At 32.5% G+C, this 24,463-nt stretch overlaps 2 protein-coding genes and 1 pseudogene across 6 annotated transcripts; 1 reads left to right on the plus strand and 2 right to left on the minus strand.

The window, feature by feature from the left end:
- Positions 1-1,368: 1,368 nt before the first annotated feature.
- Positions 1,369-5,914, minus strand: LOC21386860 (adrenodoxin-like protein 2, mitochondrial). Of its 2 annotated transcripts, none has more exons than XM_024169905.1 (8): positions 5,790-5,914; positions 4,597-4,687; positions 4,374-4,441; positions 2,892-2,995; positions 2,500-2,606; positions 2,049-2,098; positions 1,849-1,931; positions 1,369-1,756 (listed from the first exon to the last, which is right to left on the minus strand). In XM_024169905.1, the coding sequence occupies exons 2-8, from the start codon at positions 4,652-4,654 to the stop codon at positions 1,642-1,644; spliced, it is 585 nt and encodes a 194-aa protein (XP_024025673.1). In that variant the 5' UTR covers positions 4,655-4,687; positions 5,790-5,914; the 3' UTR covers positions 1,369-1,641. The 2 variants fall into 2 exon arrangements, with proteins under 2 accessions (XP_024025673.1, XP_024025672.1); XM_024169904.1 differs by having other exon boundaries at positions 2,892-2,998.
- An 8,388-nt stretch (positions 5,915-14,302) lies between these two features.
- Positions 14,303-16,904, plus strand: LOC21386861. Of its 4 annotated transcripts, none has more exons than XM_024169899.1 (4): positions 14,303-14,755; positions 15,634-16,156; positions 16,594-16,625; positions 16,774-16,904. In XM_024169899.1, exons 2-3 carry the CDS (start codon positions 15,694-15,696, stop codon positions 16,617-16,619), a joined length of 489 nt encoding a protein of 162 aa, XP_024025667.1. In that variant the 5' UTR covers positions 14,303-14,755; positions 15,634-15,693; the 3' UTR covers positions 16,620-16,625; positions 16,774-16,904. The 4 variants fall into 4 exon arrangements, with proteins under 4 accessions (XP_024025667.1, XP_024025671.1, XP_024025668.1 ...); XM_024169903.1 differs by having other exon boundaries at positions 16,597-16,625; XM_024169900.1 differs by having other exon boundaries at positions 15,637-16,156.
- A 2,428-nt stretch (positions 16,905-19,332) lies between these two features.
- Positions 19,333-22,180, minus strand: LOC21386862 (annotated as a pseudogene).
- Between the last annotated feature and the right edge of the window lie 2,283 nt (positions 22,181-24,463).

A 24,463-nucleotide genomic window follows, 5' to 3' on the forward strand; every position in this document is an offset into this window, starting at 1 on the left:
AAACTTTTTTTTTTTTTTGTGAAAGGAAGATGATGATACAAACTATATGCTAAGACAGACAGTCTAGAATCTGAGAAATAGTTTCAGTGAAAAAGACCCAAAATCTATTGAAAAGCCCACCTGGACCTTAATAATCAAGCAACCTAGCTGAGGCCTCAGATTATGTGGCTATGTGCCAATTTTTTCAAAGTGGTTTCACCGTTTATACATTTCTCCTCCGTACAAAAATTAAACTTACCTTAGAAATACATAAGTCTAAAATTTTTATCTTTTATTTTTGATTAATACCATTTTAATTAATATTTGATTTAACCAAGAGTAAAGATAAAAATTAAGACCCGTGCAATTTAAGGGGATATTTGTCTCACATGTAATCCACGTTACAATCACAATTTTGCTAAATATGAAGCAAAATAATAGTGATTAAACCGAATGGAAAATGAGAGAAATTAGAGTTTAACACTTCATTTAGAGTTTCAAAATCATGTTATCCATGCATTTTAATCAAATTGCTTATTGCCAAAAACTGAATCAAAAAAAATGTTGTAGACGAGATTCAGAGGACCAACCAAGAGTTTTTTTCCCAGTTTCAAAGTTACACCAACCCACCCACCAAGTGTGAACGGAAAATTGAAAAGTGCATAAACATGATTTTCATAAGAACCATGAAACCCAATTGTCATTTGCTTTATTTATTTATTTATTTTATAAATAACAATACATAAATTGTAATTTCTGCAGCTACAGACGTACACACAAGAGGCACTGTCACTTGATGAAATCTATCTTGCAAGAGATAAAACAACAGAGATAACTCATTAAGCTCAAACCTAATTAATGGCACTGAAAGCATGATATCGACTTTCAAAGTTTTCATTGGCATATATCCCTTAGAGATATGGAGGATTGCGAACTCTCGTCTATAATAATCTGCATCTTACTCAGTATCATACAAAAGGGTAACTGACTGAGCAAGCCTTTGAAACTCGAAAATCGAGCTGATACCAATGAGAATTTCGGCTTCGTCGAGCCAAATCACAGATGGAATCCATTACCAAGCTCAAGAGCTTGGGAGGAGACAAGCTAGCAGTCGAACAATAACATAAGTCTGCCCTAGCAAAATTACGGAACAGAGGTTATATCCCTCTTACAGACCAGAACGACAGCAAATAACAACAAAACAACATAAATGAAGAAACAACAACCAACATAAGAGTAGTTCGTAATAGCTCCAACGATGAGTCGTTGAGCTCTACATCAGTTCTCCCACTCTACATCAGTAACCAAAAAGGAGAGTCAAATAACAAAAGCTAAATGTAAGAACAAGGAATTATTAGAAATTAAAAGCCAAGATCCAGAAATCGTCGTTTTGAGTCCAGAATTTGGCTGAAATGCAGATCCTGTGCATCTTGGAAGAGTGGGAATAAAAAAAACAAAACCTTTGTTTTATTGCATACACTCAGCAATATAATTAGAACCGCAATAATCAATAGAAACCCAAAAAAAAAAACAGAAAGAAAAGAAAAAAGATATGCCCACAAAGGCATATTTTTATCACAGAAAAAATATTAGCTGCAAAAATGGGGATGATTACATCTGTAAAACTTTAACCATCTCTCTTCAGTGTCGCTTTTATCACGTCTAGTGTGGTTTTGGAACATACCCATCAACAGCAAAGTTTTGAGTAGCGGCAGGAATAGCTAATCGCATTCCATCTAGTTCTGGTTTTGCAATAACTTGACAACCCAGACGAGACCTGTCAAACATCAAATATAAGGTTCAATCATGCTTAAATGAGAACAAAAGTTAAAAAGAAACACAATTCTGCAAGCAAGTTCTTGAACCTACGTTTCCGTAAGCCCAAAAGCTAGGTCCAACATGTCATTCTCCTCATCGGTTGGGTCTTCTAGTTTATTGTTGTACTCTACATCCTACAATAACATTCTAATATCAGCTCCTTACAATTCAGCTCCACAAATAATGTAACATAGAAAAAACTCGAAAAGCACAATTCTTTATTGTGTATGTATATTGCAACTGTACCATACCATCACAATTACATGACACGTTGAACAGGCAAGTGAGCCTTCGCATGCTCCTGATATAGCATTTAAACCAGAGGATTACATATTTGTAACTAGAATGAAAGAAACTAAGGACTCTTCAGCGTGATAGTAATTCTTAAAAGTATTATCCTTTAAAAAGGTAATAAGTCAGCTCTATGAGAAAAAGAAACAAGGGAGAGTGGTGAGAGATGCAAACCAATGTTATGCTAGAAAACAAGGGACATCCAACAGCACTGTTACTGTTTAGTAAGACGGAGCATGCTAATGAAATAAGATTTGAATTTGGTACCTCTAAAAGGGGGAGAAAATTGGACTCCGTAAAATTACAATTAACAAAAATAAAATAGTTGATGAATGCATCAAGGCAAAGCAAGAAAAAAGCACTATACTAGACAAAGGAGGCATCAGAAAGGCAATATCAGAAACTCCTTGCCTTCAAGTTCAATATCATTTTCATGAGCAGCTTCTAACATCGACATTCCAATTGGAACCTTAACGTGCTTCTCCTCTCCATCCTTATCAACAAATGTCACAGATATCCTGGAGAATAGACAATAAAACTGTGAGAAAAAGAAAACACATAATCAAAACTTGAGAAATTTAAGACGACAACATGCTTCACCAAGAATATCTATGCCACTAGTGTAAAAAACTCTCTCACAGTGAATCCATAAACGTCCTTGTGGTAGAACAAAACAGAGAACAGCAATGTACCAATATATCCTTCAACTAATAATGCTTCTTCTAAACTTCTGTGCCTCAATATCTTCCAAAATAGTTGACCAAATCAGCAAAATAATGAAACACAAAACCAAAGCTACTTACTCTTGTTCCTCTTCACTCCCCTCCTCGGAAGAATCTTTGGTCGCTGCTGAAGAAAAATGGCGATACTTCTGAAAGATTGCTCCTTTTGACACCTTAATTTCTGACTGCTTCAAATTGTTTTATAGAACAAGAAAGTGCAAACAGAATGAACGTAGGAAAATGAATAATTAGCAATTGTTAAATCTCATTAAAATTCTAGTGGACTTAAAATGATGAACTTATCATCAATAACATATGTAAGCTTCACATAATCAAAGTAGTATGTCTATTACACCCAAATATTGATCTCAATCTCCATTTTATTCCCAACATGTCTAGTTTGTTCCAAACAATTTGGAAAGTTAATCTTTTTGTTTTCTTTTCAAATCATGGAATGCTTTAGGCACATGAATAAAGATCATCAAATCATTTTGAAACGACTCTCAAACTGCTTTTCAAAACAATGCAATCGAAATCATTTATAAGTTTTCTTCATCAAATTCTATCAAGATTCCAATATATATTCTAGCCATAGGAAATTTGGATTTGAACAGAACAAGGTAAATGATAGAACCACAAGCTATCACACAACTTTAGAGCAAATATGCAAGAAAATTGATCAATCAAGCTGAAATAATACTAATATTCCTATTGAGGAAATTAGGAATAGAGTACAAGATATGGGGGTTTTAAAGTGACCCCTTGCACTCCCTAGAGCAAAGCTCGATTGATTTCTTTCTAGCAAGATGATCCCCCTTCTTTTCTCTTCCTTATCCTATTTATTCCGATTACTAACATTCCCTAACCGAAAAGCCTCAACACGTAATTCCAAACTTCTAGGCAAAACTAACTCCTCCAATCCCCTTCCTTTCATGTGCCAACTCAGCCCACCTCCTAACCACCAGTAGAGATGTTCTCCTGTGCTGCAGCTGCACCCCCGTCTCCGGCTCCTGCGGGTTTCTTCCCATGAAATCTCTTCCTAGCATAAGTGAACCGCAGGGGAGGCTTATCAGTAAACTAAACTAACAGCAATGAGGAACAAGATATGAGTAATTAGGAATTTAAAATATGTGTTTTTCTATTAGGATTAATGTAGAATTTATTTGTGTGTATTTTGTTATTTGGTTATGTTTATCTTAATTTAGGTTTTATGCATCTATAAATAGACCTAGCATTTGTATTATGACTTTGGACCTTGATGATTATTAATTCAATGTACAGATTTCCTCTCTATTGTTCTCTCTTCTTCCTAAATTCTTCTTCTTCTTATTGTCTCTCTTTCCTTAATCTATCTTGGTCCTGTATTGAATAGTCTAAGACAAAGAATAAATGCCACCACAATCAATATGAGTGCCATCAGTAATCAAAATACAAAAGCTCAAATAGTTGTACAAGCACTTCATGATCATTCAGAACAATGTGCAACTTCAAAAGTGAAAATATTGCTCCAAAAAAAAATGCAATTATACTTTGAAAATCCGAAAAGAAAAAACAAGAACTAACCAGCGTTTGCAAATATTGGCTAAAAGGCCTCTGTGTATATCCAGCTCCAGTTATGGCTCTAGATTTTCCTGACATAAGAAGAACATGAAGTCACCAAATGAAAAACAAGTCCAAAATCTACTCTCTCTCTCTCTCTCTCTATATATATATGTGTGTGTGTGTGTGTGTGTGTGTGTGTGTGTGTGTGTGTGGGAAAACTAGAAATGGGTTTTGAGGGAGATACCTCTAGAGAGCTCTTTAAACAACAAAAATCCAACTCTTGAAAGTTTAGACATTAACATAATCGTAGGCCCTCACTGAATCCCTAATTCGAACTGAAACAAAAGCAAAGCAGAGCATAGGTTCTAGTGCCAGAAAGTAGATTTTCTCAGAAAGATGGAAGTGTCATGGTATTAAAAACCTTTCTATCTAGTGCTTGTCAAAGAAACAGTGTGAGTATTCCAAACCACCCTCTACTAATGTAGGTGTCCCAAATGCATCAAAAACTCCTAAGGGTAAGTGTTCCAAACCACCCTCTACTAATGTCTAGCAACCTACAATACCATGTACCCTCAAAAAATAGCATCCATATTGAACATATATACATACAAATTACTGAGAATATGTAGACTTTTATAATCTCTTGCTCAAGGGCAGAGTATAATTGCTTTCTCAAAGGCTGAAGTTATAGAAAAATGCATTATCAAAACAGCCCCAGAAACATAATTGAGAAGATTTCTCAATAGTCTAAGAGAATTCCATGTATAATAATAAATAAACATGAAGAAGAAAATAACATCACCTTCTTTTCTAATAGAACCCAATTCAAAACTTAAAAGAGCCTATATGTCTTTTGTGTCTCCCAAAGCTACGCATACTCGAACTCCACTTAAAGCAAAATTATTGACAACCCATGTCCCCTTTTTCAAAAACTCACAAGCAAATACTAACAATAAGAAATATATAACAGTTTAACAGTGGAAACATAAATTCTTCAAACATTCAAGGAAAGGGTCTACATATTAAACACGAATGAGAAAACATAGATAAAAATCCAACATCCACAACCAAATTACAGCCTACATTAAACTCCAAGGGAAGCATCTAATTTTGATCGTTCCTATTTTATACCTGGTTCATAAATGCCAACAAATATCAGCAGCAGAAACGCAGAACAAACAATATCAGAGGCAACAAAATGATACAACAATATGCCACAAAAAGAAATCGGACACCATCGATCATCAACCAAAATTACTTGTTCAATTGAACCTAAAACCCCAATTTGACTGCAATTCAATTCATTACATCGTTTCTTAATTTCCCCCCCAAATTTCCCTCACTGACCTATAATTTCCTCAAATCTAGCCGTAAAAACCTTGAAAATGAAGAAGAATTAGAATTCTGAAAGAGAACGAGATGGAGAGAGAAAGTTACCATCAAAGCTCAAATCGGCCGGCCGTCAGAGCTTCAGTCGTCGTCGGAGATCAACCCGTGCTAGAGAGAGAGAGCGAGAAGTGAAGGGAGGAGAGAGAGAGGTGAAGGAGAAGAAGAGAGAGAGCTAGCAGTGTAGAGAGGGAAAGATCGAGAAATTTAGGGCGCGTATGGAGTTGTTTTTAAAAACGTTTCCTGCGTTTTTTTTTGGTATCAAAATGAAAACGGTCGTTTATTTAATAAAAATTTTGAAAACGAAAATGAAAATAAAATTAATGTGAATGATTTTTATAAAAAAAATAAAAAATGATTAAATTTTTTTTTTTTTTTTTACTTTTTAGTACTTATCAACAAAATTATATTAAATAATTAATTATTAATTATTAATTATTTATATATTAATTAATATTTAATAAATATATATACTTAATAACTAATAAATAGATAGTAATTACTTAATTATTAATTAAAGATTAATTTATTACTATTAAGTTTTTAATTTTGTTAATAAAATAATAAATAAAATAATAATTAAAATAAATAGTAATTACTTAATTAATAATTAATATTATATTATAATTATCAATATGTAATATACTAATTAATAATAATTAATAATTGATAACTAGTAATTAATCAATTATATATTAAATAATAGATTATTAAATAAACATTAGGAATTAATTAATTAATTAATTAATTATGTAACTAAAAGTTAGCAAACAGAATATTATTAAATTAAGTATATACTAATTATTTTTCTTAATACACTAATTAATTACTTATAATCTAATAAATATGAGTACATTACTAACATAATAATTACTTATAATTAATTACTAATTACTATTTTTAACTATTTAGCATATTAATTTATTAGATATATAATTTAATTATTAATGTACTCATTAATGATAATTTATCCATTATTATCATATTATTAATATATTAATTTTTATTTGCTAAATAATTATCAATTATTAATTACTTAATATATTAATTAAAGATTATTAATTACATATACTCAAAACAAACATAAATGTAACCAAACACGATTTTACTTTTTTATCATACTCAAAGTAATCTCTTGAAAGACCACCAAACGTAATTTTAAAATCTATTTCAGAATGATTTTCAAAACAATCTCATTTTCACTTTTTACTGAAAACAAAATCATTTATTCGAGTTTAGTTCACTTATTCGAGTTTTTAATTTGAGTTGATATGTAACTTTATATGAGAGCTTTTTACTGTAACAAACAAGTTAGATGTGACTAATTCTGAGAGCTTTTTACTATAGCAAAACTCGAATCAGTAAAATGAACGGGGCTGAATTCCTCACTCAAATTCCATTTTCCTCACCATTTTATTAGGAAAATAAAATCCATGATTTTTTTTATAAATTTTTCTATTTATTTTCCTTTTTATTTTTTTCCACTTCATCATATGGTAATGGTTCCAAATACAAAAAATATTTTCCTTCACATTTTTTTTCTTTTCCCTCTTAAAATTTGAGTTCCAAACACACCTTAAAAATTAAAACTTTTTTTCTTTCCAAAAAGATAAATAATGAAAACCGAAAAAGGAAATGTTCAAAAATCAATTGTTCCTAAAATATTTAAGTTCTCCACAAAAGTAATGGAAATAGGAAAAAGGAAAAAGTAATTTATTCCAAAAAAATGAAAAACTGAAGAAACGAACGAAAAATAAAATAATGAAGAGACCATGAGAAAGGAACGAATAGGGCTGTAAGAAATCACCCCGAACCCGATGAACCCGGCTGGGCCGAGCTGACCCTACTCAAAAATCACGGGTTTTCAATTTTTTATTTAATTTTTTATTTAATTTTTTGTTTTAATTATGCCTAACCCGCCCTGCGCGGGTAGGGGCGCGGGGTGGGGTTACATGAACCCGAGGTAACCCTACCCAGCCGAACATGTTCAAAGTAGGTAAAACAATGTCCAACACTTCAAATTCTTATTTTCATAAGTTTACAGACTTTATGCTTTTAAACTGTTAACTTATTTATGTTTTGGATTCACGGTTTGTGTAAAAAATGTTTGTATGTCATAGTTGTTGAATTATGACATTCTTTATTTATATTTGAAGTGTTTGATTTCAAAGTGAGTGTTTTAATTGTTCACGTTGCATTTAGACCCCCTCTCGAAGGAAAGACATGTTCTGTTTGATAATGATTTCTTCTGTAACAAGCACATATTAATTGACTAAAAATTGATTAAAATTGATGAAGTTATAGATTAAAATTGATTTTCACCAACCCGAGTAACCCGACCCTACCCGAGGTCACCCGAAAGGTTGCGGGTTTGTAGACTTAAGAGAGTGTCACGGCCTAAAATTTTCTCAACCCGCACTTATCGGGTAAGCTCAATTTTTCGGCTCAACCCTACCCTACTCGGCCAATTTACACCCCTAGGAACGAACCTTGTTCTTGTTGAATTAGCAGCAAGCGGAGCTCCGAAATTAAAGAAGATTCTACAAACGACAAACAATTCAATGGAGAATATATATAATTACCTAAGGCAATCTCTGATCGTCGTTTGAGGCTTTGCTTTAGAGTTTGGAGTTTGGGCTTATGTTTTAGACCCCTTTTTTCTGAAAACGACAATGAGCTTGTTGAACGACATAAAACGTGGAAAGAGACAACTAACTAAAACGATAACCACTAGTAAGCCAGAGCCCCGCAACTAGCAGGGAAGTTATCGTATTACTATATGCAATGAAAACTGATTATAGTCCTTTCAGAAAAGAAAAAAAAAAAAAAACTGATTATAGCAAAGTACCACGACACAAAACCCAAATTAAAAACAAACAAACAAACAAAAACCCAAAACCTAAAACCCAAAAGAGTATAAGGAAAAACAATCCAATTCTGAAAGGAGGAAAAGAATGAAGCAATCATATCGTATAGAACTGGCAATCTAGATAGAGACACGACGACACGACTTAAAATTCGTACGAAATTAACGGGTTTAGATTTATCATAAATAGGTACGGGTCAAAATCAGGTCGAACCTGTGAAACACGATTAAATAACGTGTCATTTTCAGGTTGACCTGTCAACTCAAAATTGACCCGCCATAAATCGTTTATTAAACGTGTCATATTTGGGTAACACAAATACACAATCCGTTTATTACCCATTTTATAAATAAGTTCAAAAATAGGTTCAGAAATAGGTTAACACAACTCATTTATCACCTATTTTATAAACAGGTTCAAAAATAGGTTAACACGGCTCATTTATCACCCATTGTATAAATGGGTTGATAGGTAATTAACGGATTGACACGACACGTTTATGACCTGTTTAATAAACGGGTTATTCGTGTCGTGTCAACCCGCCAATATACAGGTCGTGTTTGGGTTTTGTATTTCGACACGATTAATAAACGGGTCGTGTTCGTGTCAGACCTATTCGTGTCAACTGAGGGGGTCAACACGACACAAATACGACCCGCCAACACGAATTGCCACCCCTATTGTACCTGAAGAAAAGCTTTTTGGGCTGAACTCTCCAATTTCAGAAATGCAAGACGGGGACTTAGACTTGGGGCTTTTGGTGAAGATAATGAAACAAAAATGTTAGGCTGTTTGGTAACGTTTTTAAAATAATTTTATTTTTAATATAAAAATAAAAATAAGATTGTTTTGATAATAATTTTGTAACCGATTTTAAAATTGTGTTTAGTTAATTTTAAAAAAATTTATTTTAAGTATAATAAAAAAATGAAATCATATTTGGTTATAATTATTAATTAATATATTATAACATTGTTTATACGTACTAGAAAATGAAAACAGAAAAGGAAAAATAACTTTCAACCGTTTTTTAATTCATTCACAAAAATCATTCTCACTATTTTTTATTTTCATTTTCATTTTCAAAACATTTGCTAAACAAATACGGTTTGCAAACCGTTTTCATTTTAGTATCTCAAAATACGTATAGAAACGTTTTCAAAAACAATTTGAAATCAATTCCAAACGCACCCTTAGTGTTCAGAACACGGTTGGTTATTTTTAAATTTTTTTAGGGGTATATTTGGTATTATAAAAATATTAATACCTCAGAGGTGAGTGACTGGGAATCTAAGAAGAAAACATCAAAAATTTGTTGCTTCTGTTGCTTGATGTAGATTCTCTTGTAACTGCTTTTCGTGAGTTTTTACAAATAAAGGCCTCGTTCACTTTGCGGATTCGAATTTTCAATTCGAGCTGAGATGTGACATTTTATAAGAGTTTTTTACTGTAGCAAAAAAAGTTAGATATGACATTTTTTGAGAACTTTTTATTGTAAAAATTTAAAACTGAAAACTCGAATCCGTGAAATGAACGAGGTCACAAATAGTAGCTGCGGATGGCTGTAAAATTGCTTTTGGGCTCTGAAAAGAGCTACCACAGTGGGACTTACTCCGGCAAACAAAAATACGACAACTAAATAAAAGGACATAAAACTTTGAAAATGATACAAGTATTCAGAAACGACATGCATGACGAGAGTTTACTATAAAACAAATAAGAAATTTTCCAAAAAGGACACGAACATGAAAAGGGCAAGAAGAACATTTGAAATGAACGATAACATTTTAAGTGAAGAGGACAAGAGCATATAATGACAGGGGACAAGAATAAAATAGAAAAAAATAAAAAAAAAATAAACTAAAAACAATGAATGAATTAAGGGGGAGAAAGATGAGAAATTTTTTTTTTTTTTTTAAAAAGAAAAAATTATGAATGAATCAAAGATTATCAACAAACGCATAGATAGAAAGAGAAGCACTAACCGACGCAAAGAGAACCAGTTTAAAAGCAAGACTGGGAATTGAAATGTAACTGTTAGGAGAAGGAAAAATAGTTTGCGTAAATAAATAATAATATAATTAAACCAAAAATTATGGCAAAGTCGACGGAAAGTAGAAACTGGAGAAGCGGGGTATCGAACCCCGTACCTTTCGCATGCAAATCGAGCACTCAACCGTTTGAACTGCTTCCCAGCTACTATTAGTTTGCAAAAATATCTAATTTGTTCAAATAAGTAGAAAAACAGGGGGCAAAAACTAGTCCATATTCACATATGATTGCATTGACAGCAAAATCTGAAGAGGATCTTAATCGCCACTAATTAGCCTTCAAAAAAAAAAAAAAAAACAATCGTCACTAATTAAAGTATACAAAAGCTCATAAGAAAAAAAAAAATCAAAGTACACAATAAGCCCTTTTCATGATGAATGAGGCTCTCTCTTCTAATATTTTCATATGTTGGTGTCTCATCCTTCTCACTTCTCAGCACATCCCACTTCTGTTTTCCTCATTATTTACATTAAAATGATCTTTTTCATTGTTATTTGTTATTAGCGTCATCCCAACTTTTAAAATGATCTTTTTCATTGTTATTTGTTATTAGCGTCATCCCAACTTTCACCGGATATATCACGCTTTTCACATTATTATTTATGGCCCCGTTTATTTCGCTAATTCGAGTTTAGAATTTGAGTTTTGCTACAGTAAAAAGCTCTCAGAAACAGTCACATCTAACTTTTTTGTTACAGTAAAAAGCTCTCATATAACATCACATCTTAACTCGAATTAGCGAACCGAATGGGCCCATGATTCCTTAAACTGTATCATATTTGAGGCAGTGTAGAGTTTTATTTTATTTATTTAGTTAATTCATTATAATTGAGATAGCCTTCGTTGTTCTTAAACATGATGGGGGAGTCAAGAGTACCTTAACATTTTCCCACGTCTTTTCAATTATTAATGCATCATTTATTTTACCGATTCGAGTTTTCAATTTTAAGTTTTTATAGTAAAAAATTCTCAGAAAATGTCACATCTAACCTTTTTTGCTACAGTAAAAAACTCTTAAAAAATGTAATATCTCAGCTCAAATTGAAAACTCGAATCCACAAAGTGAACGAGACCTAAATAGTAAATAGTTTCAACTTTTTTTTTTTGAGGGGTGGGGGTTGGGGGTGTTTGGGGCCTGTAGAAACGGTTCCTTCACTTGGATGTCTTACGTCCACGTTATGTAATTCCCTTTTAATGACAATATTAACTTTACAAGTTGTAATGTTCTTTTTAAAATAAAGAAATAAATAAATTGGTCCTAAAAAATAAAGGTAGTCGTTACTGCATGTGACCCCTACAAAAAGAGAAAACTCAAGCGCCTCAAAATTTGTACTTCTCGTTCCTTTTGTTATTTCATTTTACATAAATTCAACTTGTCAAATAAGGATGACAATACAACGGATAAAACTGAAAAATGGTTTATCGCTTCTAATAAGAAAAGACCTGGGATGGAGTGGATAAATTTGTGTTGAATAGTCTTCTCTATACTTGTTTCAGTATCCATCATGGTATTTATCATCAATGAAAGTTTTGAAGAAATTATAGGAAAATAGTTCAAAATTTAAACTAAATAGGATTAAAAAAATAGAGAACATTACAGAATTCACCTTTAAGAGTGCATAAGTGTAAATTTTTACCACTCATTTTTATCTTTTTTTTCTCTTAATAAAAAAATTAAAATAAAGGTGGACCGAAGAGTATTTATTCTCCACCTTATTAGTGGCACTTTAAGGATGGCCCCTCAAAGAAAAATGCCATCCGTAGTATCAAATGTCTTTTGACATTTGCATGTGATGCAAAGTTTGACGGTAAAAAAGAGATTTGTTGTGATTTCAGGCATATAACATAATATTAAATTTGGATAAAATCATTTTAATTCTCGTGAAATATCTTATATTTTTAATAATATTAAAATTGTACTTTCACTTTTAAAGAACATTCTTTATGTATTCTGACACTGGTTTTTAAGACATATAACAAGATATCAACGAGATATTTTACTATAACAAAAGGTACCAAATGAATTTTATCCCCACTGAATTTGTACATGACTCTAGTGCAACTGTAGAATGCAAATATCCCATTGTTGGGGGATTTTCTCAAAGTAGTTTAAGATCATGACATGTGTCACGAACTCAGCCGAGACCAAGGCATGCGAAGGTATCGATGCCCACCTCAATCGAGGCAATGAATAGACCTCGATCTATGGGTAAGAATGAGACCAAGACCAACGCCAGCAGTGGACTTCGCGCTCGAGAATGAAGCATACTAAGATCAAGGGGAAAGCGCGCATGACTCGTGTCAAAGGGATAATCTCGATATAGTGACACGTGTCCCGCTATCCTTTAACTAACGCGGTCATCCCAAATGTAACGTGTGTAAAGTGAATAACAGAATTGACAATAACCTTTCCTGGATAGGAAACCTTCTGAAATCTTTCCAAAGATATTTTAGGAAAAACCCTAAAGGGGAAAAAGAATGATGATGTGTCACAATCATGATGGATCAAAAATATCCATCATGATCATGATAATTATCGTATAAAATAGAAAATGATAAGGAATGAAAAAGGATCATTTGGCCAAAAAGATGACACTTTTGTGACGTTAAGACTTTTCCTTTTAATTTAAATTTCTCTCTTTATCTTTCCGTTCATTTTGAGATCCTTTGGATATTCCCTTGACTTGAGCATCAGAGTGTTTTTTGCAGGGTAACCCTCGGTGCCCATCAGCAACGGAGTGATTGGAAGACGATAGAGGAGAAGGCGGAGCAACCCCTAAAAATTGATATTCAAACACCCATATTTAAATTTCTTTTTAAAAAGCTAAAAATTAAATAAAATATAAAAAGTAAAAAAAGAAATAAAACTAAATTTTTATACAAAATGAAGACAACAATCCTTTAAGTAGCGAATTTCTTTTGATTAAAGTAGAAATTCATTCTAATATAAAAAAGTAAGAACTTCATTTTTTTTCTCTGAAAGAAAAAAGGAAAAAAGAAACGGCCTAACGTTTTTCTCCCTTTTAATAAAAAGACATAAAAATAGTGAAGTCTCAACTCTCAAGTGGCAAAATTGTCGGGTCCACGAAGATTCTTTTGAAGCACGTGGGTTCCAATTTCAGTCTTAATTGAGAAAAGCATTTTTATTTCTTTTTTTTTTCTCTTTATTTTATTGCATTTTTTTTTTATTTTTTGTTAGAAATTGTATTTTATTTTTATTTTTGTTTTCAAACTTTTGTAATTTTATAATACATAACGTTCTAAGTTTATGTATTCATTTCCTTTAGAGAGATTACGGCCTCGTAATTTTTACGAATTTAAGTTTTAAATTTAAATTAAAATGTAATATTTTTAAAAAAATTTAACTATATTAAAAAAAATAATTATGACATTTATTAAAAATTTTTAATTATAAAAATTTAAAATTAAAAATTTAAATTAGTAAAATAATTAATCCGTTCATTTCGTTGATTCGAGTTTAGAATTCGAGTTTTATTACAGTAAAAAGCTCTCAGAAACAGTCACATTTAATTTTTTTATTACAGTAAAAAGTTCTCACACAAAATTATATCTCAACTCAAATTATAAACTCGAATCAGCGAAGTTTCGTTATACAATTCACAAGCACCAACATCATTAATCAAATTTCGCCTCCCAAAAAGAAAAAAAAGTGTTCATAATTTCGTGTTTTTTTTTCCGCCCTTTCCGTTTGGGATCGTTGAGAAAACTAACAAGCGCGACAGAAACCGTTTGTTTCTGTATTCCTTTCTGTATGTTTCCCGAGAAAAACAAATCCCGCCGAATGCGTCGGTCCCGCGAGATAGAAAGAGAAAAACTTTCCTCCGAGATTTGCTGAGGATAAACCAAAACCCTCTTCATCATCCTTCTTCATCATCTGTATCCAAAATTGGGTTTTTGAGGAATCGTATTTTTAGATATAGTGGTTGGAAATAGAAAATTATAAACCCAAAAAGAAAGGAACAAAAAAAAAGAAACCAGAGGTGGTCGAGATCATCTTCCAATTTTTTGGAGAGCTCGCTTCCGAAGCTCCCATGGAGTTTCTTCTTCGGGCTCGCAGCTGACGTCATCCTTCATCAGGTACTGTTTGGCACAAACGAAAATACTTTACGTACGCCATATTTTTTCATATTTGTACTTTTTTTTTTTTGGCTTTGAATTCTCTGGTTTAGTATAATATCTTTTCTTTATCGGATATGGGGATTTTGGAATATGCACAAACAAACTCATATGTAATGTGTTTGGAGATCTAAAGGGTTATTTCTATTTTGATATATGTTACATGGATCTTAGTTTGAGGTTTATGTTTGAATAGTTTACATAATGATTTTATTTTGAAGGAAATAATTTACATAATGATTAAGTTCAAATTAAAAAAAATTGTTGAAATGCAGGCAAAAATTAAAGTTGGAATCCGAGGGGAGTTGAAAAGTTTCTATTTCAAATTCATCCAAAATTTCGTATAAAAAAAATCCAAATTTTGTTTTTGAGTTTATTGGAAGAAGATCTAATGAGACTTTTTTTTATTTGTTTTCTCCTTGTGGAATCAGAAGACACTCTTTTGAATTCTGTCCTGGGATTCTCGTACTTGTTGAATCTGGGAATGCATGTTGATCTCTGAAAAAAAATAAATAAATATGGGAATTTTGCTGAAAATGTAGGCAAAAAGTAAGGTCTGCCTTGTTCACTTTCGCGGATTCGAGTTTTCAATTCGAGTTGAGATGTGACATTTTCTGAGAGCTTTTCATTGTAGCAGAACAAGTTAGATGTGACATTTTTTGAGAGCTTTTTACTGTAGAAACTTAAAACTAAAAACTCGAATCGATGAAATGAACGAGGCCGCGTTTCTATTTCACATTCATCCAAAAATTTAAATTTTTGAATTTAGTGGAAGAATATGTAATGAGACTTTTTTTTTTTTCCTTTCCTTTTTTTCATTTTTCTTCTCGTGGAATTAGAAGAGATTACTTTGAATTCTGTCCTGGGATTCTCATAACTATTGCATGTAAGTTTTAGCAATGGATGACAACATTAGAGCCAAGTTGACCGGAATAAGACAGATTGTGAGGCTTAAGGAAATCCTCCAAAAGTGGCAATCCGTCACACTATCTCCTACAAAGCCTGAAAATGAACCCGACGCCGAGGGAGATCCTGGGGGGATTCCTCCGGCGATCAACAAGAGGCTAACGGAGGTGATTTGCTGCGACTCCGACGAGGACAGCTGCCAGAGCCCCGAGCCGCCTCCTGATGTCCCCAAGGGTTATTTGGCTGTCTATGTTGGGCCTGAGCTTCGAAGGTTCATAATTCCCACCAGCTATCTTAGCCACTCTTTGTTCAAGGTGTTGTTGGAGAAGGCCGAGGAGGAGTTTGGATTCGATCATGGCGGCGGGCTCACCATCCCTTGTGAGATCGAGACCTTCAAGTACCTCCTCAAGTGCATGGAAAATCATCATCACAAGGCTTGTCCTGATGATAGTTTAGGTGAGTAATTAGACTCTTTCCTTTTTCTTACTATGTTTTGAAGGGAATTTTCAAAATTTCGCGAAATTGTGTCCTGGTTTAGACCCTTTTGATGAACAACATCGTCTGTTGAGGAAGATGTTTGTAAGAGATTTGTTTGTTTGTTTGTTTTTTTTTTTTTTTTTTTTTTTTCAAACTGTATGTTATAGAACTAGCTTTTTTGACAATCTTGTTTTAGGAAAGCATGTTAAGAAGGGAGTCTCAATTGAACTTAAACTAGTTTTCAACAACATGGCAAAGATTGTGTAAAGGAAGATGTTCATTGACAAGATTGCATTTTGTGTCCTTAATCTTTCTTATTTAGACAAGACTTGTTGCTTAAATAAATATTTTGTCTTCTTTACCATTGGCTTTCATTTACATATTACTAATCTCTGGTGTTCTTGGTGGTTTTGCAGCAGGAAGTTCATTCATTGAAGAGTAAATAATTGTGAGCCTTATCTTTTTAGCTATCATCCAGGCTTTTTTCTTCTCTCTTTTTTTTTTTTTTTTTGGTGGGGCTGATTTTCTGTTGTAACAGGGTTAATTTCCTCTTGCAAATATCTTTCTTTTCAACTTTTTTTTTCCCTCTTGAATAGGAAACATGGAGGAGAGAACTCTAGTTAGAAAGTTTGCGGTGTGGGAAGAAATTTGGTGGCTAGAGTAGAGTGGTGACGTGCATTTTGATCTCTATTGTGTTCTTTTTTTTTTTTTTTTTTTTTTTTTTTTTTTTTTTTTTATGGGGGGGGTGTAATGTAATATGTTTGGTGGAAATTGTAATATGAAAACACATTATATATTGTTCAGGCCATTGTTTTGGTTGTTGATAATATGGTTCCCCAATCATTTGAACTTATAAATCTTTGCCAAAAAAAAAAAAAAAGAAGAAAGAAATTTTCCTGATATTATTCTGTTTCCCCTTTCATTGTTTTATTAACTTTATTATTACTATTATTCTTTGCAGTTTTTAAACACTAAGGCACATGCTATAGTTGTTGAATGAAGTATTATTCATAATTTCATATATATTGCTTTCAATTTACTATGATTTTCTTAAATGATTTGTCTGGATTTGGCGGTGTTTATAGTTTTTTGCTTTATTTGGCATATTCATGTGCCATCTTATTCCTTTTTCCTATCAAGTCATATGAATGAGTTTTCTTAACTCCACTATTAAAAAAAAAAGAAAAAGGTATAACTAATTCCACCTGTATATGGACTTAAATGATATGGCCTCGTTTGTTTTGCTGATTCAAGTTTAGAATTCGAGTTTTGCTACAGTAAAAAACTCTCATAAACAGTCACCTAATTCCACCTGTATATGGACTTAAATGATATTATCTGCAATGTTAAATAGGCCTGAATCCTTAAAAGATCATTCAACAAATTGCTTCTCCATCATATCCGCTTGCACATGCTACCAAGATTATAGTCACTACGCTTCTCTCACATAAGATCACATCTCAACTTGAATTCTAAACTCGAATCAACGAAACGAACGAGGCCAATATCTGCAATGTTAAATTGGCCTGAATCCTTAAAAGATCATTCAACAAATTGCTTCTCCATCATATCCGCTTGCACATGCTACCAAGATTATAGTCACTACGCTTCAGACAAATATAGAGTTGTGTGCATATTATATACATCCATGCGTATATATTATATGAATAAAGATGTTTGAAGCCGAATATACATTGAACAAAGACATGGAATTACGTAGAGTCTGATGGTGAATAACGTGTAACTTTTTTTTTGTAAAATACTAAATACAAAGTCTACACATCTACACCTTAGTTTTGGTTGATGGTTTTCTCAAGTGATCAGTTTTGGTGGATCTCTTAGGGTAATTTTGGTGCACATGACAAAGTGTAGAAGCTTGGTATCCTAGTTAAAATTATGTTGGCCAAATTTCTTATTTTTTGTTTGTTAACATATGGTTGTTAGCCACTGAATTACGTTGCAATGATGTGATGGTAATGATAAGAGTATTGATGTTGATGACATATAATAACATTTAATCACATGTGAATATTAATAGTTTTATATATTATCACGTGATATTGTTGACGCGCTGTCACACATGTGTAGCTCTTTTCGATCATACATAAAGAAATTATTTTGTTTTGTTTTTTTTCATTTGCGAGGCTTTAGTATTTTAATGTTAATTGTAGAGAATATTATTTATTATTTAAAAAATGAGAATGTTGTTATTTTCATTAAATTATTTAATTTATAAATAGCGTAACTAAGCAACTTCCCTAACTTGCACTGGGTTTTGGGTTTTGAAGGCTCTTACCTAAATAGAAAACCCATGGACCAAGTTAGTCTAATCTAAAACAAAAATTGCAAAAGCTGACCCTTAAACACATCTTTATAGAGTTCTGGTTACTCATTTGATAATAATATCATATTATAGATAATAATTTTTTAAATTTTAGACAATAATTTGTCAAATTTTAGACAATAATTTGTTAAATTACGCATGCTACCGGTTACTAGAGATCCGCCGCCGACGACATCTGTCAAATTATCAATAATAATCTCTTAAATTACTTTTTCTAAAGAGATAAAATTCAATAGGTCAATATTGATACCTAAAAATCTTTAATAGTACCATTTTAAGCGATATTTGTCAAAATTACTCATTAAACATAGAGCTTGAGAGTTGAGAGGAGTCCATGACCCTAGGCCACTATCGCTTCCATCCTCCCTCTCTTTTTCTTCTTCTTCTTCTTTTATTTTTATTTTTTTTGAAAAAAAAGGTAAATGGAGAGATATGAACTTAGTAAAAAGGACTTAGCGCCTCCCATCCTTTTTGTTTTATTATATTATTATTATTATTATTTTCTTCACGAATGCGGTGCATTAGAATTTAGACCAATATTGCCTTCCAACTAATCATGAAACCGGAGCATTTGAATCTTTCCATTTTGTTTGATTACGATGCTCATAAGCGGCTACTGAAAAAAGCAAGAAGACGCTTCACATATATATGAAGCAAAAATATTTGATGCTTTTGATTTCTTACTAACTATATAAATATAAATCTCCGCCAAAAACCTAAAAAAACAATATATATATATATATATTTCGAATGTTTCGACTTTAGACAAATTAAACGTATGTTACGAGATAGATAATTAGTTGACAACTAATTATAATGGAGTTTGGGAGGTCGAAGAAGTCACTTGCTGCCTTGAATGTGAGTCATGCTCGTGAAGTCCATTCCACTTGTAATCTCCGTAATAAACAGTCCTGCGTATATAAAACAAAACCCAACACAAACACACATTATGGATACAATACAATACTGTTTAACCGACTGATTTTTTATCAAGTTTTGTTAAATTATTATATATTGTTTTACCGATTGATGTTCATCTTTTTGTTAAATTATTATGTTATTTTTATTCTTCTGATAGGTTCACGTAAAACTGTATCATGTCAATAGAGTTTTTTTCCCCAATAATTTACCATAAATTTCTTTTTTTTTTCTTTTTCAATAAAATGATGTCGTTTTTTTATTCAAACATACCGGTAGCGCTCAGCGTGCATGGCATTGGGCCATCCCTCAGCGTTGATGAGAGTGCTCATGTAGGTGTAAAGGGTGAAAGAGAGAAATATGTCAAGATTTGAGATAAATTAAAATTAATAGGTCAATAATTTATATAAGTTAAAGAAAGAGAGAAATATGTCAAGATTTGAGATAAATTAAAATTAATAGGTCAATAATTTATATGAGTTAATAAATAGGTTAAATTATTATTTTCGTCTATAATTTTTCTGGTTATGAACCATAACTTGACAAGTTATTGTCCATAAATCACGGTTTTTGTCCATTATTTGTCTGGCTATGAACCATAACTTGACAAATTTATCTATAACTTATCTAATTATAAACTATAACTTAACAAATTATGACCTATTAATTTTTATAACTAAAAATTAACTTATATATTTTCTTAAACTATTTTCTACTATTTCTCGGGTGTTAAATAAACACAACTCTAGGCCTATCCTTCCGGGCCCGGCCCATGTAAGTGTTGCCTGTCTGGATGAATTTGCAGTGAATGAACGTAAACCCGCTATCATCCGAGACCGTGTCCGTTTCCCTCGCTTGTGCTGTAATTACGCCCATACCCTTGGCAACCGACCTTATGGTTGTATTCTGCATCGCAAAAACCACACTACATGATATATTTACAAGGGTAAAATTGAGGTATGACAATTTTTTATAAATATTTTAAGAGAAACAAAATTACGCATCAAAAAAATTATCCTATCAATTTTAATTTTGTAATTTGTAAGATATTTAAATGTTTTACTATATTATTTCAACACAACTAATTGTATATGTCTCACTCATCTTTTAACAATATTATAACGTTAGTTTTTAGGAAAATGAGACAAATACTTTACAAAGTGCATGAGTCTGAATTGTTACTCCTTATTCATAATTAATATTTTGTAGTCACATAACTATATTAATAAAAAATGTATTAATTAAGAGTAATAGGTAAAAATTCAAAATCATGCATTCTAACCGCAAGTTCAACAATTTTCTCTTAATTCTATGTATTCACAATGTCTTTTGAAATTTTATGACGGTGGAAAAAAAAAAAAAAAAAAAACTCCATCTTCATTAACTTCTCTAGTACCGTAAGATTTTTTTTTTTTTTTTTTTTTTTTTTTTTTTTCACATTCCTCATGTTTGAAATTATAAATGCATGCATGGGAGTATACATTCGGTAAATATATATACGTGACACATATATGTATAATAGAATGAGAGATTTTTCGTTCCCAAAGATGAAATCGACGGTGCCTTGGATGTAACAATCCCTGAAGAAATGCCTGCCCTTGTCATCGCATAAAGTATCTTAGAAGCCAATGAATTTGCAGTTATGGAAGGATGCCTTGTCTCCTAATATTCTCATCGCCACCGCTTGTGCTCCCTTCCTAATGCCATCCGGCATTGGAGCCGAGTTCTACAAGTTATATATAATATTAATGGCACACGGTCAATATTTCAGGGAAAGAAAAAAGAAATACGTATATATACACACACATATATTGCGTTTACTCAATCATATTTGGTGTCCAAATTATGAAACACAAAAGTAATAATTATACGAAAAGTATGGATATATATATATATATATATAGCTAGACACACACAAATACATCCATATTTAGATTAACTTCAATCGATTTATACCAATTAAAATTAAGGCACGGCAAATGTTTGAAAGCAGTGCATGTCACACTATTCTACTTTAGCATTCATCAATCGGAAGTTTGGTTATTCCCTTTTCTTTTTTAATTATTTGAAAGGAATATATCACGTTTCAAAGTAGTGCTTGAATATTTAAACTTTCAAAACATTATAGCCATAAAAAAAAAAAAGAATTCACATGTATGTCTACGTATATATAAATGTGTATAAGAAAAAAAAATGAAACAAATTATAAATAACGTGAAATCATGCATGCATATATTCAAACGTACCACGAATGCAATATTGACAGCAACAAAGTAGTCGGATTCGACGGCCACGGTGGCGCTATACACCGTCCCATACTGCAACGCCGTGCCGTTGTACGTTATGACCCGCATGTCGTTCTCATCTCCGTAAAACGTCAAGAGCGGCTTCGTCCTATCGACCGTGATCTTCTCGCGGTACACTTTTCCACCAATCCACACCGACACGCGCCGCACGTTGCCTGAGGGAACGCTGTTGACGGCCTCCGTCACCGTCCTGAAATCCCCCGTGCCGTGATCCTTCCTAACCTGGATAACCTTAACGTCGAGCTCAGCCTCCATTAGCCGCTGATCAAGCCCCCCCCAACCTACCAACTCTAGGGTTATTCGTCTCATCTCAGCTTGATAAGTCCTCATGTTTAGTGCAATCCATGCATCGAGCTTCGACTGCTCGGCGGGAATCAATCTCGGACGGGCGGAGACTGTGGACATGAAGACTAGTACCAGGAATATTATTAACATGGTCTTAGCTTTGAATTAGCCACGTTTAATTTTCTTCTGAATTATCTATAGGTATTTTTATACGTACCCTAGCTATAAGTACTAATTATGGAATACATTATAGGCCATGCCTAAGTAAATGTGTATATATAGGGAAGAAAAAACAAAGTTTGAGTCCGGGGAGGAATTATAAGTGAGTTAAATAATGCAATTTTTCATGTTTAAAAGGAGTTTTAGTTTGAGTTCAATGAGGATACCAATTTGGAGGGTGTTCGAAATCAGCGGTCGTCTCGACGTAGAAGAGTAAGATAAACAATAATCAAACTAGTTTGTTTATTTAGCATCGTTAGACAAAGAAAGAAAGAAAGAAACTTCGGATGATTTTTTCTTACTTTTGTTTCCGGTTCTAATTATAAAGTTGTGACTTATACTTAAAGGTAAGAACTATTTTTGTCAAGCATGTCTATTATATGTATGTGTGTGTATATATTTTTAGAAATGTGTATTATCTGTGTTTTGTATAGATGTAAGTGTTACATATATATATAAGCCGACACAAAAGGGTAACAAGAAGTATATTTGCGACAAGAAAAATCCCTTTTTCCTAGTTCATATAATCATCTACGCCAAAATGGTCTCTTATGTCACTACAAGAAAAAAGGATTTTTGCGACAACAAAAAGTCGTCGTAAAAACCCGAATGTCGTCGCAAATAAGGTTTTTTGTGACGACACATCGTCACAAATTTATCGGCGTAAATAATCCGTTGCAAAAATATTTTTTGCGACGACATAGTATCGTCACAAATGTATTTGCGATGACGGTCTGAATTTGCGACGACAGGCGTCGCTAATAAATCGTTGTAAAATTCTCATGATATGATCATTTTTTACGACGACATTTCAAATTGTCGTCGCAAATAATCTTATTTTTTTGCGACGACAAGTTTAAAAAAATCATCTCAAAAAACTGAAATTAATTTTTTTTTATAATTTTTAAAAAATGGCAATTAATTAATTTTTAATAGTTTTAATTAAACATTATTATGTTACATACTGAATAGAATTTATTAAGATACATTAAAAGTGAAATATAAATTAATATTAAAAACAGTAAATCTAAATAAATTTATAAAATATATTATGAATAGTACATTAAGTGCATATATAATGTTCAAAAAAATATAAAAGTCTAAATAAAGTGAAAAATAAAAAAGTACATATAACGGAACTAATCGTCTAAGTTCGCCAGCATCTGAATCATCATCAGGACCGTCATCATCTGAAGGAGGCAGAGGAGCGTCTAGGTCAACTAGTTCTGGACGATCAATCGTAGGTAATTGGATGTTGGGTTGCAATTTAGCCATCAACTCTAACACCTTCTAACTAAATTTCAGCAACATAACGGCTTAGTTTTCTTATGATCCAAAAATCTAAACCTGCAGAAAAATAACTTTAAAAGATTTCGGCATACCATAGCTGCAAGATGTGCCACCCAGAACAAGAATCACAAAATATACTAAATTTCAACAATATAAGAAAAACATAGTTCAAATATCAAAATCATAATCCCAAATTCATACAACCAAAAACTACAACAATTTTAAACTAAAAGTACAGTATATATAAAAAACTTACAAAGTTCAAACCCACTAAACAGGGGTTGAAAATAGTGAGATTACGTCGGAGGAACCAGGCAAACAGCGACGAAGGCAAAAAATCAAACGCCTACATCAAATTGAAACATTGAACATAATTTAACGTGACCAAAATTAACATTTTATTAACATCTAGAGTAACATATTTAAATACACAAAAAAATTTCATTCCTCAGCATTAAATCTAATTATGTTAACAAATAATGTAAATTAATAAATTAACCATTAGTTCAAAAATAATTCTAAATTAACGTCATAAACTAACATTTACACAGCCTCATAGTAAATGTTTAGAAATTTCATTTAGATATTTTTACAAACACTTTACAAACAACTCAACAAAACACATAAAAACAATAAAAAAGTTACCGGAGTGTGTAAAACATACCGGTAAACGTTCGGTGAGGCGACGACGGGCGATTCGGCTGGGCGGTGGCAGAATCCGGCCGGCGGCGAGCCAGGGAAGAGAGGGAGAGAAGGGAAGAGAGAGAGAGAAGAGGAGAGAGGAGTGGCGGGCGCGGGACGGCGGGAGCGGCGGTGGCGGCCGGAAAGGGGAAGAAGAGAGAAGGGAAGAGAGAGAGAGAGAGAGAAGGGAAGAAAGAGAGAGAGAGAGAGAAGGGAAGAGAGAGAGAGATAAATAGAGAGAAG

Source organism: Morus notabilis, unplaced genomic scaffold, assembly GCF_000414095.1.
Source record: "Morus notabilis unplaced genomic scaffold, ASM41409v2 Scaffold773, whole genome shotgun sequence".
NCBI lineage: Eukaryota > Viridiplantae > Streptophyta > Magnoliopsida > Rosales > Moraceae > Morus > Morus notabilis.